Raw genomic sequence first — 16,820 nt, 5'->3', positions numbered from 1 at the left:
AACCAGGACCAAGGGAACTTCACATCCCTTCCTCCTCTCCCAGGGCAAGCATCTGAAGCCAGAAGCCTCACCCTCAGTCTCCAGAGTGCTGGCTTCCCCATGCCCACTGCACTGAGCACATCGGGAATTCCTCTGTGCTTGTGGCGGAAGCTGGGAGCTCACTGGAAGCCTGGGTCCCAGGCTGCCACTCAGAATGTATCTGGAAGGGACATGATGAATGCGAAGAGTCAGTGATCTGAGTTGGCCTGGGACAGCATGCAACAAGCTCTAAACAGCTGATTTACAAACCAGCTGTGCTGGGGGCATTGCCTGTGTTCTGGCTCTGATAATTGCCATCCTTGTGTTCATGAGGTCTCAGAAAATACGTGATTAGAAAGTCAAATTTAGGAAGAATAAAACAATATGTATTCTAAGAGAAGAACGTTAGAAATGTGAAGTGGACTATGACTCTTCGGGCTCAATTGTTTAATATGCCTGAGGAGCAAATTCTCAAGTTTCCTAGCATCTGACCTCTTCCTAAATGGAAAGCAAAGCTTCTCAGAGCTCATCAGAAATCAGTACTGTGGTTGTCACCAAAAACTGCAGGAGCCAAGACTTGTGACCTTTGATCATCATCTATATATGCTTATTTGAAGACATATTAAAGTATGTATTGAGTCAAACTCTATCAGAAACTCAAGAAAATACCACCAAATGGAAAAGTCATTTAATTCAAAAATCATACGTCCACTCATTTCATAGGGATTGTCACATAAACCAACCACATGTAAGAAAGCCAAGTTTCAGAGGCCTTTGAACAGAAATTCTGTTTTCTTTATAGATATATTTTGTGACACCAAAGCACATTTTTTAAAAGCCTGAACATGGCAACAGGGCTACTAACAGGCACAAAGGTCTATTCTAGTCACAGATTACTTTCTAATTACAGCATTGGATTCTATGCACCAGTCAATAGTCAATACTGAAGTTTAGAACAGTGCGTTATTTTAAAAGAAAACATTAAAGTGCCATTTAATAAGTACTTTATTGATATTATATCACACAGCACTTTACAGTATACTCAAAGATAGCCTAAATTATGAATTAAACATGCAAATATTTTCTTTTCCAAAACGTGGACAAAATGTCTTTTAGAGTGCTTTTGCACATTAGCCTTAGCTACTAAGCATTCATGGGTTTGATCTTTTTTGCAACATGACTTTAAGTAAGTTAACAAAGAATGTAGCTGTAGATAGTAATCATTTGATAAATATGAACAGTTTTAAAATGGCACTGAATTTACATCTTTAATCATTTTAATAGGCCATCCACAGCCTCTCTTGTGTCTCTAATTCTCAAACTCCGAGTCTTAAAAGCTGTAAAGGCTCAGAAAGTGCCAGCTCATGTGGGTCTCTATGAGTGTCTATGTCTTCATAGTTGTAAATATGTGCTGCATACACACACATACACACACACACACAAATATACTTTAGAATCAACAGATGTGCATTGTCCGATACAAGGTTGATTCTGGCATCTGGATAACCAAGAAAGCTGCTTTTAAGTGTCTGGACAACTTTGTAGAAATGGTTGATGTAGAACAGTATAGAATGTCTTAACCGCTCCAGGACTGCTCCAGGTAACTGACATTTTGTTTATCAATACTCTGGTTCTGACTAAAGTGAATTTTGACATGTACATGTCATGTCATACCCACACAAGGGTCTAGGTCTATGCTAAGCCTTTGCTCTCTAAAGCATTCCACCTTGAGAGACGTTTTCACTTTGTAATGTCTGGCACAACTTTTGTAAAGATATTAGCTGTGCAATTTTTCTGTGATCGCTTTTTTTTTCTCCTCAGTAAGCACAATATTTATCCTTCTAAAAAAGTATCCAAAGCTCCTTAGGATGGTTCACCTTTCTCTTTCTCTCTGGTCCTGGTGTTACTTTACATCCAACACCTTTTCCTCTCAATAATACAGGTGCTTCCACTGGAAGACCACATTTCAGCAAGGACTGGCTCTGAATGACACCTGGATTCTCTCTATGGCCTTTCCCTCCACTTTGGGAAGCTCTTTAGTTAGACAGGTACTGTAGGCGGCAGGAGAAAAAAAGTTAATTATTACTTGTTGGATTCTTGTCTCAGGCATGCTGTGGGGCTGTGCAAGATTCGCTGCTCTGCTGCTGTTGTCATTTTGCTGCTACAATTACAGAGAGGCGGTTCAGCACCCAGCCGATCGGTGTGGCTGCCAAACACATTTGAGCATGACAAGATAAATTTTTTAGACACCAGCACAGGGTGGGTGAGAGGACATCCTGCTGACTTTATAAAGGGATGTGGGGCAGGGTTGTCGAGGTAAGTGATGATTGTCAAGTTTGCCAGAGATGATAGATAACTCCTTTGGCAGAACACCTAGGTCATTCCTTTTAAAGTCAGGTAGCTAAGAGGCTGTTTGGTTTCTGCAGTGCTGGCTACCTACTTGGGGAACATGGTTGCTCACAAAACATTCAGTACTTGGGCAAACTCTGGGTGCCATGGTGGCCACTGCTGTCTCCGGGAGTGCCATGTCCACAAAACTCAGTCATCCAGACTTGCTTTTGGGAGCAGAAGCCAGAGGATGACAGGTGCCAACAGACAGGCAGGGATCAGGTTATCTTTGGCTTCTTCTTTCTGTCTTTCTCTCCCTCAACTGTGAATGCTTTTGGAGCCTCTGTAGTCAAGACAGAGCTTTTACCGAGACAGCAGTTGCCATTTTCAGGTGATAGAAACTCAGGGGATAGAAGGCCTGCCCTTTGAGCCACAGGTATGGCACACACAACTCTGTAGCTCTGGGCAAGTGCCTTGGGATGCCCTTGTCACTAGTATGGCTCTGTCCTGCTAATGGCAGTCTGTCCATACTTGATTGTTCATTCTTTCTCTTTGCCTCTCACCGAAAAGCACTTGGTGAGAGGAAATGAACTGATGTTCAAAAAGACAGTTTGGTCTGACATAAGAAAACACATATTGGAAACATATATTGGCCGTAGAAATACTTCAGACATTAAGCTAAAGACTGGCTCCAATTCTAGGACACCAAGGCAGGCCACAATGCACAGGGTCCATCCCTATATATGTTTATTTTGAAAAACAGGAGAAAAGATCTTCTGTCTTGAGCAAGTCAGGGTTTTACTTGCCTGGGGGCAGGGATTTGAAACCAGCTATCTTCTCCTGGCATGGCTTTTTTTTTTTTTTTTTTTTTTGAGATGGAGTCTGGCTCTGTCACCCAGGCTGGAGTGCAGTGGCGTGATCTTGGCTCACTGCAAGCTCTGCCTCCCAGGTTCATGCCATTCTCCTGCCTCAGCCTCCAGAGTAGCTGGGACTACAGATGCCCACCACCACGCCCGGCTAATTTTTTGTATTTTTAGTAGAGACGGGGTTCACCGTGGTAGCCAGGATGGTCTCAATCTCTTGACCTCGTGATCTGCTCGCCTCGGCCTCCCAAAGTGCTGGGATTACAGGCGTGAGCCACCGCACCCAGCCATGATATTCTTTAGCTATGAAATTTTGTTAGTAACCTGAAGGAAGAGTGAGAGGCTGACCTTAATACCCCTAAAAGATTCAGGCTATGGCTAAGTGATCCCTGGGTCTTACAAAGGAAACTGGAGGCTATTGGGAAAGCTCAGGGATCCTGGGCCATGGTCTTCCACTCTGATAACCAATTCATTCTCCTCATCTACCCTAAAGTTTGCTGTTCACACAGAGAGCGTCAGAGGTAGGGGGCATGGATAGGGGAGAGAGTAAAATCTTCTAGTCTTCAAGTTCCTTCCTACTCATTGGCTCATATTCTGAAGTTTATCCAGTTTTGTAGCTAATAGGAAGGAGGGGAGCCTGGCTGGGCAAAGGGAGACAGAGCAGCCATCTGTCAAGGGCACAGCACAGCCACAGAGAAGCTGGGGAGGGGGTACCTAAAAGATCCCATTGGCAGCAGCTCTGTTTCTCCCGGTTTCAAATCAGAGCCAACTCAAGAGGGAGGGACATGCTTCCAAGCAGTGAAGCTGGGGCCAAGTGTCTACAGGGATGCTTCGTGACGCACCCCCATAGCAAGGATCTTGGCCTTCTGTTCCTCCACATGAGCTCCAGGTAAGTTTATGATGGGACAGATTACAACTTCAAACATCAAAGGTGGTCGGCCGCAGTGGCTCACACCTGGAATCCCAGCACTTTGGGGGTCTGAGGCAGGCAGATCACTTGAGGTCAGGAGTTCGAGATCAGCCTGGCAAACATGGCAAAAACCCATCTTTACTAAAAATACAAAAAACTAGCTGGGTGTGATGGCTCATGCCTGTAGTCCCAGCTACTTGGGAGGCTGAGACAGGAGAATCACTTGAACCTGGGAGGTGGAGGTTGCAGTGAGCCAAGATTGCACCACTGCACTCCAGCCTGGGTCACAGAGTGAGACTCCATTTCAAAAAACAAACAAACAAAAACACAAATAAAAAACTCATCAAATGTGTTAAATGCATGATGTTGGTCTCTCTTTGGGAAGCACGATAGTATGTGAATGCACATCCCCTGGGGCCCCCATTTCCCAAGGTCTTCTTGTCCTCAAGTTCACAGATCTAACCTATTAGTATACTGCCTTTCTTCTTGAGTTTTCCCCAGTGGCTTTCTTGAGTTCTATCTTGGTCCTGTCCATTCTTAATTCTTATTCCCTGATTCAATGGTAGTGTCTCACTTGCTCCTGGGTGAGTTCCTGGAAAAGAGCTGTATAATCCTTGAGCTAATAAACTGAGTAGTGAATCACCATGACAAACCCCTGTTAACTTTAAAACCACCTGTAAAGCTATGATGGCACAATCTATATCCCTCCTGGAGTCTTCCTCTTCTTTTGGGATCACAGGGAATTGGAGGTGAAAGAGAAGAGTTTTAAAATGTTTAGGAGAAGGGAAAGCAGCAGCACATTAAGAACTGAACATTCTAAGAAGCTGGTTCTTTAAGAACTTACAGACGCACACAAAATTTGAAAACTAGCTTGTCCACATTTCTAAAGCCTCAGAAGATGTGGAGAAAAAGAAGAGCACAACAATTGACTCATCTCTTTCTGGCCTGATATCTTGGGGGTACCAAGAAATACACCTGAGAAGAAAGACAAAAACTCGAATGCCTGACCCCACTTATTTAAATCCTGAGCTTCATCTTACTACTAAGTAGGCAGTCTTTGAAAAACTCATTGCCTGGAGATGCTCTTCCCATCTCCAAATCCAAAGCCCAAAGGATGCTTAAAAACACATAAAGACTGAACACCACTGATGCGTTGTGCCCACCAACAGGACAGCAGAGAGCAAGGCCATAGAAATGTCTTCTCTTTCCTTCAGGCCGAAGGGGGGACAGTGACCTTGACTCTCTTCAGCTTTGCCTCCCCTCTCTCCCTCTTAAACATACTTCTTCCGCAATTGAAGCCTAAGTGTGTGAGCAACTAGCTTAAAGAATATCAAATATAAAACTTTGCCATATAGTATTTCAAATCACTCTATTTACAAGTTTATCTTTTCAAAAAAAAAAAAAAAAGTAAAAGATACAGTAATTCAACACAATTCAAGTTTTTCTTTTCTTCTTTAAAGTTCCCTAACAAGGAATTCCAGAAACAGGAAACACTCTGAAGCAACGCTGCCATCCAAGGGGCTCCTGGGGAGCTTGACGGTCCATCGGTTTGTAGTTTGTCTAGAGTCACCCTTGCAATGACATTCACATGTGGAAGACACGGATAACTCTGTTGTCTGCAGGCCAAGTGAATTTGAAATGTCCAGGTAGTACTTCCCCATCCAAGACAGTCTTCCACAAGATCCAGCCTCTTTTCACCAGCAAATTCCCTTTTTCAGAGGGTACCCATCCCACCCTCCAACCTTGGGTTTCTTCCTGAATCACAATGGCCTATATTAGTCTCAAGCCTTGAAAGACTGAGAAATAATTCCCTTTTTCGGAGTGGCAGTGAACATAGATGTCCTTTTAAACTATAGGCCATACGGTTAGCCTAGGAATTCACCCTGAAAACCACCACAGCACCAGTGTTCAGCAGCCCAGAGCAGGGCAAGGGGGCTGGCCAGTGGTGGGTTAGAGGCAGGCAAGGGTGGGAGCAGAGATGGGTGAATGGGAGGACATGGGGAAACCAGTCAGATGGCGTCACCCATTGGGAGGCAGCATCTTACCCTTTAAAAAACAAACATCAGTTGCATGGAGGAACAGAAATATTAAGACTATGTAATTTAATCTCAAGAGGTTACTAAGGTGTGCTCCAAATATATCCCGATGCTGCTGAAATTCATCAGAAAGGGAACAGTTCCCAGCTACTATCTCATCTGCCTCAAGTAGACCACCCTAATTCCTTGATCCTGTGCTTCAAGTTGTTAGAAAACCATTCAAAAAAAGTGTGCCAAAAAGGGGAGAGAAAAAATGGGTCACGCAAAGAGGATGTGTTATTTTATTTTTTTGGTTTGGTTTTAGAGTAGGTTGGGTTGCCGTGGTTACTAGGCGATGTATGGCAGCCCTTGGTGGCAGAGAGGTTCCTAGCCTGGGAGGGAGAAACGCAGGGTGTGTGTGTTCCCGTGCATGAGAAGACTGGATTGTATCTCGTTGATGACGGGCCAACGGCTGCTTTAGAGATGGTGAGAGATTGGATCATATATAAACAGTGCTTTAACCCTCTTCATCCTGCATGCAAACAGACCCAGCTGCCTGTAGCACTTTAAGTCTCAAGTACTGAGAGGTGGGGTAGAGAGAGTGCCTACTGTAAACAAAAGCAATGGATCCAGCCTGGATCTCAGCGCCAATTTCTTCACCCAGCCCCAGCAGACTTAGCTACGCAGTGTGCTCTCGGGGACTATTTCTATCTGACTTCCTCTTTCTGAAGGTTGGGTGTTTGGACCGTTGAAACGAAATGAGTGCCCCCTATTCGGGGTACTCATGAGAAAATGGCTTTGCAAGTCTTCCTCTTAGTTATCAAATGGTCTCCTCTGCTGATTGACTTCTTTTCTTGCAGTATTGATGCGTGTTGGCTGAGATGATCATGGAGATGAGTGACACCAGAGCTCACAGAAACATTCATGTTGACAGGTAGCAACAGAGTCAGTCACGCTGCATTTCTCAGTGGCAAAGAGAAATGGCCTCGACACTGGAATCAGCAGTTGTCATGGATACCATGTAAAGCTCAGCAGTTCTGCTGGGGCCCACGGTTAGAGGAACTCCACGTAATTCTCAGGGATGAGGCCAGTCTTTCCATTCAGAGTCCCCTCCAACCAGCCAGGCTCCTGAGATGGGTGAACTGTACAGGAAGGGGAGAGAAAGCGAGAAGAGATGGCATTACAGATAGAGCAGGCGGCAGATGTGTGTGTGGGGGGTGTGTGTGTGTGTGTGTATGTGTGTGTAAAGGAAGCTTGGACAATGAGTACAATCACTTATTAAGTTACATCATTCTAGAAGTTTAAACCAGAGGTTCTGAACCTTTTGTGGGATATAAGCCTTCTGATGAAAGCTGTCCTGAACTTTCTTTACAATGAAAAAGGAAACAGACACAGACATTCAAAATTTTGCATACAATCTTACGGGTTTCACGGATTTTCTGAAGCTCCTGGTTTAAACTACAAAGAAGTGACAGATTCCTACTGTTGTTAGAGGGCAACAGTTGTCCTGGTCCATCCATACATGTATCCATCCTTCCATTCTTCCTTCCTTCCTTCCTTCCTGCCTGCCTGCCTTCCTTCCTTCCTTCCTTCCATCCATCCACCCACCCACCTGCCCAGTATCAACTATGTACTCAGTGCAGTGCCCACGGAAGACTACTAAGAATTACTCTTTAAAGATACCCAGCTTCTAGAGGCTGGGCCAGGTGGTTCACGCCTATAATGCCAGTACTTTGGGAGGCTGAGGCAGGTGGATTGCTTTAGCCCAGGAGTTTGAGAACAGCCTGGGCAACATGGCAAAACCTTGGCTCTACAAAATATACAAAAACCAGCTAGGTTTGATGGAGCGTGTCTGTAGTCCCAGCTACTTGGAGAAGGGGGAGTGCCAAAGTGGGAGGATCGCTTGGGCTCAGCAGGTCGAGGCTGCAGTGAGCCGTGATTGCGCCACTGCACTCCAGCCTGGGTGACAGAGCAAGACCCTGTCTCAATCAATCAATCCAGCTTCTCGTCATCATCTTACTTTCCTTCAAATCCTTACCCCTTGCTTCTAATTTCCTTGCAAATTTTCTGGGGTTTTTTTTTTTGGTTGTTGTCATTTTGAATAGCCTTTGAATAGCCATTTCTCTGTTTCACTCACACCCTTTCTTAGTTTTCTTTCCTGTTCTCTAGACTTCCCCCTCCTCTATATACCAGTTTGAAAATTCTTCTCTTCCTCCCTCTATTGCCCTTTGATTTTTCAGTATCCAAAGAATATATATCTACTTTTGTGACATCATGATCCATCTCCATGGAAACCATTGTGATATTATAAAGATTATCTAAAATCCAGCTGAGTCTGCAAAGTAGTCAATAGCAGGAAGGAAGAGAGAAGGAATCATGGGACTAAGAGGTGGGGGATGTTCATGCTTGTCAACTGAAGATATACAGATCACTCTGCAGAGAGGCAGGGCATTTACTCTTAATGTGTTAGGAAAACTCCAATTTTCCAAGATTATTTGGAGATAATAGATTTTCCCCTATTCCCTTCCTGGGCTAATTAAATGACTTCCTGAGCTTGTTTTAGAAAAGCATTTCCGCTCCGACACTGCTACAGAATTCTAGTTTCAGTTTGTAGGGAAAGACGCAAGAACAGAAACCAAAAGAGGCAAATGGGAGGCAGCAAAAGAATCAGCCTTGAGGCTTCCAGAAGATCAGCGTCAGTCAACTTTGGGTACACCTTGAGTGCCTCCTTAGGAAAAGACAAGGTTAAACATCTATTAGTTGGCCTCCAAAGTTGGCCAATTTCAGATCACTAAGCTTCAGGAAAAAACAGCAAAGATACTTTGGGTTCATGACAACCCACACAAGAGACAGTCTGGGAGAGAAGTGCTTTGGGAGAAGACACAACTTAAAAGCAACCTGGCCTCTCCAATGACCAAAGCTCTCCCATGCCATTCTTAAAAATACCCCTGCCCTCTGCCCATCCATCCAACCAAAGCTTCCAAGATCACTTCAGTTTCTGCACTTCATACTGGTGACAAGACCCTCTTCCCTTTACTGGGTTCTTGCAAATATGAAAGGAGCTGGTGTGGCTAAAGCACTCGGCACAGAGCCAGGCACAGAGCAAATGCTCAGTACAGGCTAGTCAGTAGGAGACCCTGGATCGGGACTGCTCAGCAAGACCCCCTCCTAGTAGAGACCTAGTAAAACCAGATGGCCCTTACCACCCACCTAAGCTTCAGGAAAAATCAAATGCTTAGAATAAAATTAACAAATCAAACCCATTCTCCAAAATAAAAACCTAGAAAGAATAAAGCAGCCAGACTGACAAAACAAAAAAACAAAAACCAGGCTCTCCCGCTTTACAGCAAAGCTCCAAGTTGAGTTGTTACTCTACTGGATGCACTGAGTCCATCTCCTTCAGATCTTTCTCCTTTTCCTGGCTAGCTGTTCACCCACAGCACAGGTACTGGGGTAAAAACATTTACAATGCAATTTGAGGGCTAAGGGAAGAATTAGAGGGGACAAGAGAGGCCCTCCAAACTGGAGGCCAAAAGGTAGGTCACAGGAGATGGCAGGAGATAACACAGCCTTTGGGTTGGACTGCTGACTCACTGAGCCTTCAAGCCAGGGTTTACTAAAGCATATCCCAGACCATGTGCTTCAGAACCCTCAGGATGCTTATTCAAACTGCACATTCCTGGGCCACATGGCAAATCAATTAAAGCAGAATATCTGGGAATGGGACCCAGGAACCTGTATTTTCACTAGCTCATAGGAAGTTAGGAGTTATAACTTTTCTGTGCCCAAATGCCTCTGAGTTAAAATGCAAATTGTCATTTACTAATGGAGGAGGGAGGCAGCACCAGTGCCCCCTTTCTTTCTGCTGTCTTCTGTTTCCACGTTAAGGCTTAGCTGAAGCCCCACTTGCTTTGTAAATACTACCATGGAATCCCTTCTACCTGCTCCCTCCTCCTCCAGACACCTAAAATGCTCATAGTACATTCCGCATAGTATTCATGGGTCCTATTTATATGCTGTTCAAATGTGCTAAGCTTTGCTTCTCTATCTAGTTTTTTAGTGCGTTTTGGTTTGGATTATAGCACTTCCTAGCTCCACAACCTTCAGTAACTCCCTTCTGCCTCGTGAATTATAATGATACAAGCTAACACTTAGATATGTTATGAAGCTGCTGTGTGCTTGGAGTTTTAGACATATTGATTCATTTGATCCTCAGGATCCTAGCTTGTATTATTATTATCTGTATTTTGCAGCTGAGAAAATTAAGGCTCAGAGAGGTAAAATATTTTGTGCATGGTCATAATACTGGAACCAAATTTGAACCCAGCTTGTTTGACTCCAGAGACCAACCCCCTTCCCACTATATCAGGCCTCTATTTAACCAGAGAGTGTGACCCATGCTGATAAGGATGACAACATGTTGAGCACATGCCAGGTGGCAGACCCTTTGCGAATACGTGCTTCACACCTGCGTTTCCTCCTTTCATCTTCAGAATGACTATGGAGTTGGTTGTGCTATTATCCTCACTTTACTGATGAAAAACTGTGGCTGCGAAAAGTTAAGCATCTTGGCCAAAATTAAATATTAATAGCTGGTAGACGATGGAAATGAATCAGAGCCCAGGACATCTGATCCCAGAGTCTGTCGTCTTAACTACTACTGCTGTTGCCTAGCCCAATGCTCTGAACATCAAAGATGCTAAGTGCTTGTTGGGCTGAATGGCGCCTATGTGCAACACTGAACTGCACCCGTGTCCAACATGCTATACAAACACAAAAGGTGTTGCTGCAAGCTGCCTAAGTGGCTCTCCAGCCCAACAGCATATACTAAATATAAGCTGCTGGGGACATGGGTGTGCTTCCTGCCAACCACTTTCTCTCGGCTCTACCTGTGTACACCATACACCCCTGTGTACACAACTCATGTCTTCTGCCCTCCTTCACTCACCATGGATGTGGAGCAAGTGTGTGACTAAGGTCTCTAATGGCTGACTGTCCCCAAAAGAAGTCTTAACTAAAAGAGGTGCAGACCCCTGGGTAATTAAAGTACATTCACTCATTTAACAAATGTTTACTGAGCAACTACCAAATGCTAGACACCATGCTAGGTCCTTGTACATAGCACAGAACAAGCAGACAAGATTTTGCTCGGTGGGACAATCAAGCAATAACCAAGCATGTAATTTTAGGTAGTGGTAAAAGGAGAGAGAAAGACTAGAGCAGTGGGTAGTGCAAGTGCAATGGCCCTGTGATGGGAAAAAGCTGGGTGTGATTTTAGAACAGTGGTGTGCATGTATTTCTTAAAGGGCCTCATAGTGAGTGTGCCTCTGTCCTTAACTCTGCCATTGTAGTGCCACAGATAATATGCAGACACAAAGGCATGAGTGTCTGTGTTCCAGTAAAGCTTTATTTACAAAAACAGGTGGTGGGTTGAATTTGACTGGCAGGTCATAGTTGGCTGACCTTACTTGAGAACATAAAGAAAGCCTGAGAAGCTGCAGTATGTCAAGTGAGGGTGAGAGGAGGTCAGAGGGGTGGGAACTAGGCCCTGGGGGACCTTGTAAGTCATTCTCAGAGCAGTGGGAGGCCACTGATAGATTTTAAGCAGGAAAGAACATGATGTGATTTTCATTTTCAAAGATGACACTTGCTGCTATGTGAAGAAGGGGTTCTGGGAGCAAGAGTGGAAGCCAGCGACAAGATCTGTCAGGCGGCCAGTGGAAGCGCCCAGGTGAGAGATGAAGGTGACTGGGCTTGGGCGTGGCAGCAAAGATGGCTGGAGAAGCTGAAGGAGATCCCTGAGCGCTCTCCCGTTAACCCATTTCCTAGGCAGCTTGGGGGCTCCCCCGTGAGGATGTTCTCCATCAGCAAAGGAAATTTGGGACAGGCCTGCTGTGTAGTGGTTTTGTTTTGGGTACCATGAGAACGAATAGATCCAGCTCCTCTCAAATCTTGTTAAAAGTATCCCTAGAACCTAATTTTAGTGACTGCCATGTGCATTTTCCAGGTATCACAAATCATGTTGCTTCAAGATCACTAACGTTCCTGAGAATATTAGCTATTTCTCTTTCCAGTTACTGTCTGAGGTGCTCTTGTTGAAATGGACAGTTTCCCAGTAGATTGGCCAGGGATGACACTGGAATTATTTCTAGGTATTGCACAGCCATTTCCCACTGCACAAAGTCCATGAGCTGACAGCGGCAGCCACTCCAGAGTCACAGTAGGGGCCCCTGGAATCCAAAGGCTTCAAGATTAATCATTATGAAACAACAGACTTTCCCCTCCACGGGCCCCTCCCGTTTCCTCTTCCTTATTCATTCTTCTTAATCCTGAAACACACAAAAAGACACACACGCACGCACACACACACGCATACACACACGTGCACTTTCTGATTGGTTTGATGATTTAATCTGACAACTACACAGCATACAAATTAAACAGCTTTTACCTCATATCCCCAGCAGTAAACTAACAAGAAATGGAACAAGGAAAAAGACCCTCCACCCCACCCACCACCTGACAGAATAATAGTGTTCTGTAATGCCTCATTTTCTCCTGTAGAAGTAAAGGGGTGGGGAAGAAGAGGGTCTATGTAAGCATTTTCCTCTGGAAAAAAGACCTAGTAACATATTTTGAGCTAACCCAATCGAGAAAGTGTACTAACATTTTGTCAGGTCCATTTTCTACTGCAACTCAGTCAACACTGAGAGGTGTTTTCTTTCAGGTTCAATTTGGCCTTTTGCTCCTCAGGGAATTTGAAAGGTCACTGGCAAGACTGGTTAAAAACAAACCAGTGTCAGCGAACTCTGCCATGACTCCTAGAGACCACAGGAAGGTTTGGGTAAGGCCTCTCACTCATTCAACCAAACTTTTCTCCTGCTATCAACAATACCTATAGGATTTATGATGATTACCACATTGTACGCGGGAGCAGTTACAGAATTGTTAGGTGACAGGTGGCAGGTTGGATTTGACAGGCAGGTCATAGTTTGCTGACCTTACTTGAGAACATAAAGAAGGCCTATGAGGCTGTAGTATGTCAAGTGAGGGCGTGAGGTCAGAGGGGCAGGAATTGGGCCCTGGAGGGCCTTGTAAGTAATTCTCAGAGCAATGGGAGGCCACTGAAGGGCTTTAATGTCATTTCCATTTTTCAAAGATCACTCTCGCTGCTCTGTAAAGAGGGAGTTATGGCAGCAAGAGCAGATGTGAGAAGATGTGTCAGGCAGCCATTGGAAGTGCCCAGGTGAGAGGTGGAGGTGCCCGGAGCTTCGGCGTGGCAGTGAAGATGGCTGTGGAAGCTGAAGGACACTCTGCTGGGGAAAAAAAGGACTTGGCAGTTAACAATCATCCAGGCTTCTCTTCTTTTATTTCCCCCTTTATGCTTAACAATTTAAGCTACTGCAGAAAGACTTAAAAATGAAAGAAGGTAGGAACATAAAATGGTAAAATGGTGCAACTTCTTTGTGAAACAGTTCGGCATTTCCTCAAACACTTAAACACAGAATTAATATGACCCTGCAATCCCACTCCTAGGTTTATCCCCAAGAGAACTGAAAACCTATGCCCTCACAAACAACTACACACATGTTCACAGCAGCATTATTCAAGTAGCCAAAAAGTGAAAACAACGTGCCCATTTACTGATGAATGACCTTACATAAAATGTGCTATATCCATACCAACGCACATAAAATGGAAGAAGGTTCTGACACGCTACAATGTGGATGAACCTTGAAAACATTATGCAAACTAAAGGATCCAGTTTCAAAGATCACATACGATATAATTCCATTTGTATGAAATGTCCAGAGCAGGCAAATCTAGAGAGACAAAGTAGAAGAGTGGTTGCCTTGGGCTGGATGGAAATGGGTTGTGGTAAGTGGGGCATGACTGCTAAGAGGTATGGGGTTTCTTTTGGGGGTGATGAAAATATTCTGGAATTATATAGTGGCAATGGTTGCACATCTCTGAATATACTAAAAACCATTGAAGTGTACATTTTAAATAGGTAAATTGTATGTTGTATGGCTATCTTAATAAACCGTTAAAAAATGGAAGAAGGCTGCACTCACCAAAATGAATCACAAAGAAGATAGAAGCATATACATAACTTTTAATAGTTTAAAACAATTCTGCCCCTGAGATCAGGAGTCCTTTGTGTTGTCAGAGGGAATGGTTGATAGAAACATGATGATCCCTTGCCCATATGAGCAGTGAATTGGGACTTAGAGGACAGACCTTTAAGCCCTGGATTCACCTGTCAATGTAGGAATCTCTCAAATCCTGCTCTTCTATAGGCAGAAGCCCCTTGCTTGCTGACAAAGCAGGGGGCAGAAGCCCAAGCAATGCAGCCCATTCTGGTTTGTCTTCTGCAAGGGCCGTGTCGTGTTATGGCAGGGCCAGGACTCCGCCACCTGGGCCTGTGTGGGGGACACTCACCAGTGAAATGGCTTTGGACAGCCTTCAGCAGACCCACTGCACCTGCACTGCACCTGCAGTCTGCTGGGGCCTGCAAGCACCAGCTGTGGACAGGAGAGGTGGCTGGGCTGGCTGTTTGTGCATTTTGATTTATAAAGGGCCTGGATGAAAGTTAATGGAGCTAAGGTTTAAGGACAGTGCTTGAGGCTTTGAGAACGATAAAAGGGAATGCAGACTCAGATGCCCACATGCAGTTCTGGGGTAATCCCTCCCACTCCTGCTGACCCAGAAGGCCAAGGGTTGAGTGTGACCTGGGAGAGACCCTCATGCTCTGTGCCTTGTTCCCCCTTTTGTCTACCTGTACCTGATGGATATCTCTGCTATGCTGAATGCAGGGGCTGGGCACACACAATGGCAGCCCCTGTGGATGTGAGTACAGTCAAGGGCTGGTCCCAGGAACTCATCTCTGCTCTGGCCTGGAATGTGTTTACAGATGCAGCCAGGACCCACGGAATCAGGTGCAGCACCCACTGCCCAGACAAAAGTGAGGAAAAACTGTCACTGTGAACTATGAGAGCATCAGGGCCTTTTTCGAAGATGGATACAATGATGATGATGGTTTTAATAATAAAAATATTAACTTAGTGAATGCTTAATATGTGTTGAGTACCATTTTAAACATGTGATGTGTATGATCTCTTAAAGCCACTTCCAGGTCCTGGGCTGGGTCTTTTGCAGGCACAATCTCATTTACAGTGGTAACAACTCAACATGGAGCTGATTACACTAGTCCACTCTTCACAATGTCTCCGGAAGTCCTGCTGCTGCTATTTTATTTTGGGAAAAGACACAGAAACCAACACACATACACGCACACACGCTTTTTTTCTTACCCATTGTATTGAGATTTTCCCTAGGGAGGAGCTTTGAAAATGCCAGTTATTTATGTGCTCCCCTTGCCCCCGCCCCCCGCCCATATCTTTGTGAGGGGATGAGAAACTCACCATTATCGAAGACCGTGCCTGCTGTGAACGAAAGTTCTGAGTCATGTTCAGCTTTGCAGGCATACAAGGCTTTTGCCTTCCGGAACGGTGTGCTGTGTGAAAACAGGAGTTTATTTAACATTTTTGAAAAAACCCTTAGAAAGCCCCAGACATTTCATCGCTCTTCTTCCCTTTCCCTGTAAGCTACCTAGTCCCCTCTCGTGGGAAGTGCCTGGCAAGGCAGCCAGATGGCAAGACATGAGGTGGGAAAGCTGCAAAGGTCACAGGAGAAAAATGAGAAATATTCAGAGAAAAGCCATAAGCTTCAATAAACTACACTTCTTGTGGGGTCAACTTGTGCCATGTTAAAACTTTACCTGGAAGTTATAACAGCCAAACAGCGGGAGGGCAGGCTGGGCCCCATTTTTGGAGCAGGAGTGCCTTGGGGGAAGGGAGGAAAGCAGGGGCAGGAAAGAAGTTCCAAGCTGCTCTGGGGAACACACTCCCAACAGAACCTGCTGAAAGCTGGCAATGCTCAGTGAGTCAAAAAGGAGAAATTCCAGCAAAGCCAAGTTTCAGTTCCAGGCCACAGGCGGACATGAGCTCTCCCAGATGTTCCTGATTTCTTACTAGGCTGGGTCTTGCTGGTGAGACAGGATTCCAGAGCTGGAGCTCTCCAACCCCCAGGGGAGGGAATAGACAAGGTGCATGAGGGCAATTACACATGTGTGTGCATGAGCACACACGTGCACCTGTATGGGGAGTGTGGGGAGGAGGAAGAAGGGAGAGGGGACATGAGGCGTTTTTTTCGGTTTGTTTTTGCTTTTCTCATGTCCATTGAGTGTTTACAATCACTCTCACTGTGCATCCGAATCACCTGGGGAGCATTTAAAAAATGCAGATGTCTGGGTTCTACCCAGATGTGCAGATATTATATAGGCATCAGTATTTTTTGTTTGTTTGTTTAGACAGAGTCTCGCTCTGTCACCCAGGCTGGAGTGCAGTGGCGCGATCTCAGCTCACTACAAGCTCTGCCTCCTGGGTTCACGTCATTCTCCTGCCTCAGCCTCCCGAGTAGCTGGGACTACAGGCGCCTGCCACCAAGCCCGGCTAATTTATTGTATTTTTAGTAGAGACAGGGTTTTACTGTGTTAGCCAGGATGGTCTCAATCTCCTGACCTCGTGATCTGCCTGCCTCAGCCTCCCAAAGTGCTGGGATTACAGGCGTGAGCCACTGCGCCCGGCCAGGCATCAGTATTTTTAAAAAGCTCTCCAAGTAATT

The 16,820-nt window shown here is 45.1% G+C and overlaps 1 protein-coding gene and 1 long non-coding RNA gene across 13 annotated transcripts in view; one reads left to right on the top strand and one right to left on the bottom strand.

The window, feature by feature from the left end:
• Nucleotides 1-684: 684 nt before the first annotated feature.
• ARHGAP26 (Rho GTPase activating protein 26) overlaps nucleotides 685-16,820 on the bottom strand; it is a 462,069-nt gene continuing 445,933 nt past the window's right edge. For 4 of the 11 annotated variants that reach the window (XM_009241146.4, XM_009241147.4, XM_002816028.5 and 1 more), the window contains 2 exons: nucleotides 15,560-15,651; nucleotides 685-7,276 (listed from right to left, as the gene is read on the bottom strand). In XM_009241146.4, coding sequence (XP_009239421.1) covers nucleotides 7,188-7,276; nucleotides 15,560-15,651 — 181 coding nt within the window. In that variant the 3' untranslated portion in view covers nucleotides 685-7,187. Of the gene's footprint in view, nucleotides 7,277-13,316; nucleotides 13,451-15,559; nucleotides 15,652-16,820 lie in introns of those variants that run through there. The other 7 variants (XM_054556004.2, XM_054556006.2, XM_054556008.2 and 4 more) reach the window with 2 other exon arrangements.
• LOC129059559 (uncharacterized) lies at nucleotides 8,504-15,208 on the top strand. Of its 2 annotated transcripts, XR_008525530.2 has the most exons (5): nucleotides 8,504-9,579; nucleotides 11,775-11,865; nucleotides 12,862-12,978; nucleotides 13,294-13,563; nucleotides 15,049-15,197. It is a non-coding gene; the product is annotated as an uncharacterized LOC129059559 (long non-coding RNA). The 2 variants fall into 2 exon arrangements; XR_008525531.1 differs by lacking the exon at nucleotides 12,862-12,978 and having other exon boundaries at nucleotides 9,440-9,579; nucleotides 15,049-15,208.

Source organism: Pongo abelii, chromosome 4, assembly GCF_028885655.2.
Source record: "Pongo abelii isolate AG06213 chromosome 4, NHGRI_mPonAbe1-v2.0_pri, whole genome shotgun sequence".
NCBI lineage: Eukaryota > Metazoa > Chordata > Mammalia > Primates > Hominidae > Pongo > Pongo abelii.
Note: the sequence above shows the minus strand (reverse complement) of the source record. Positions and strands in the feature narration are given on the sequence as shown.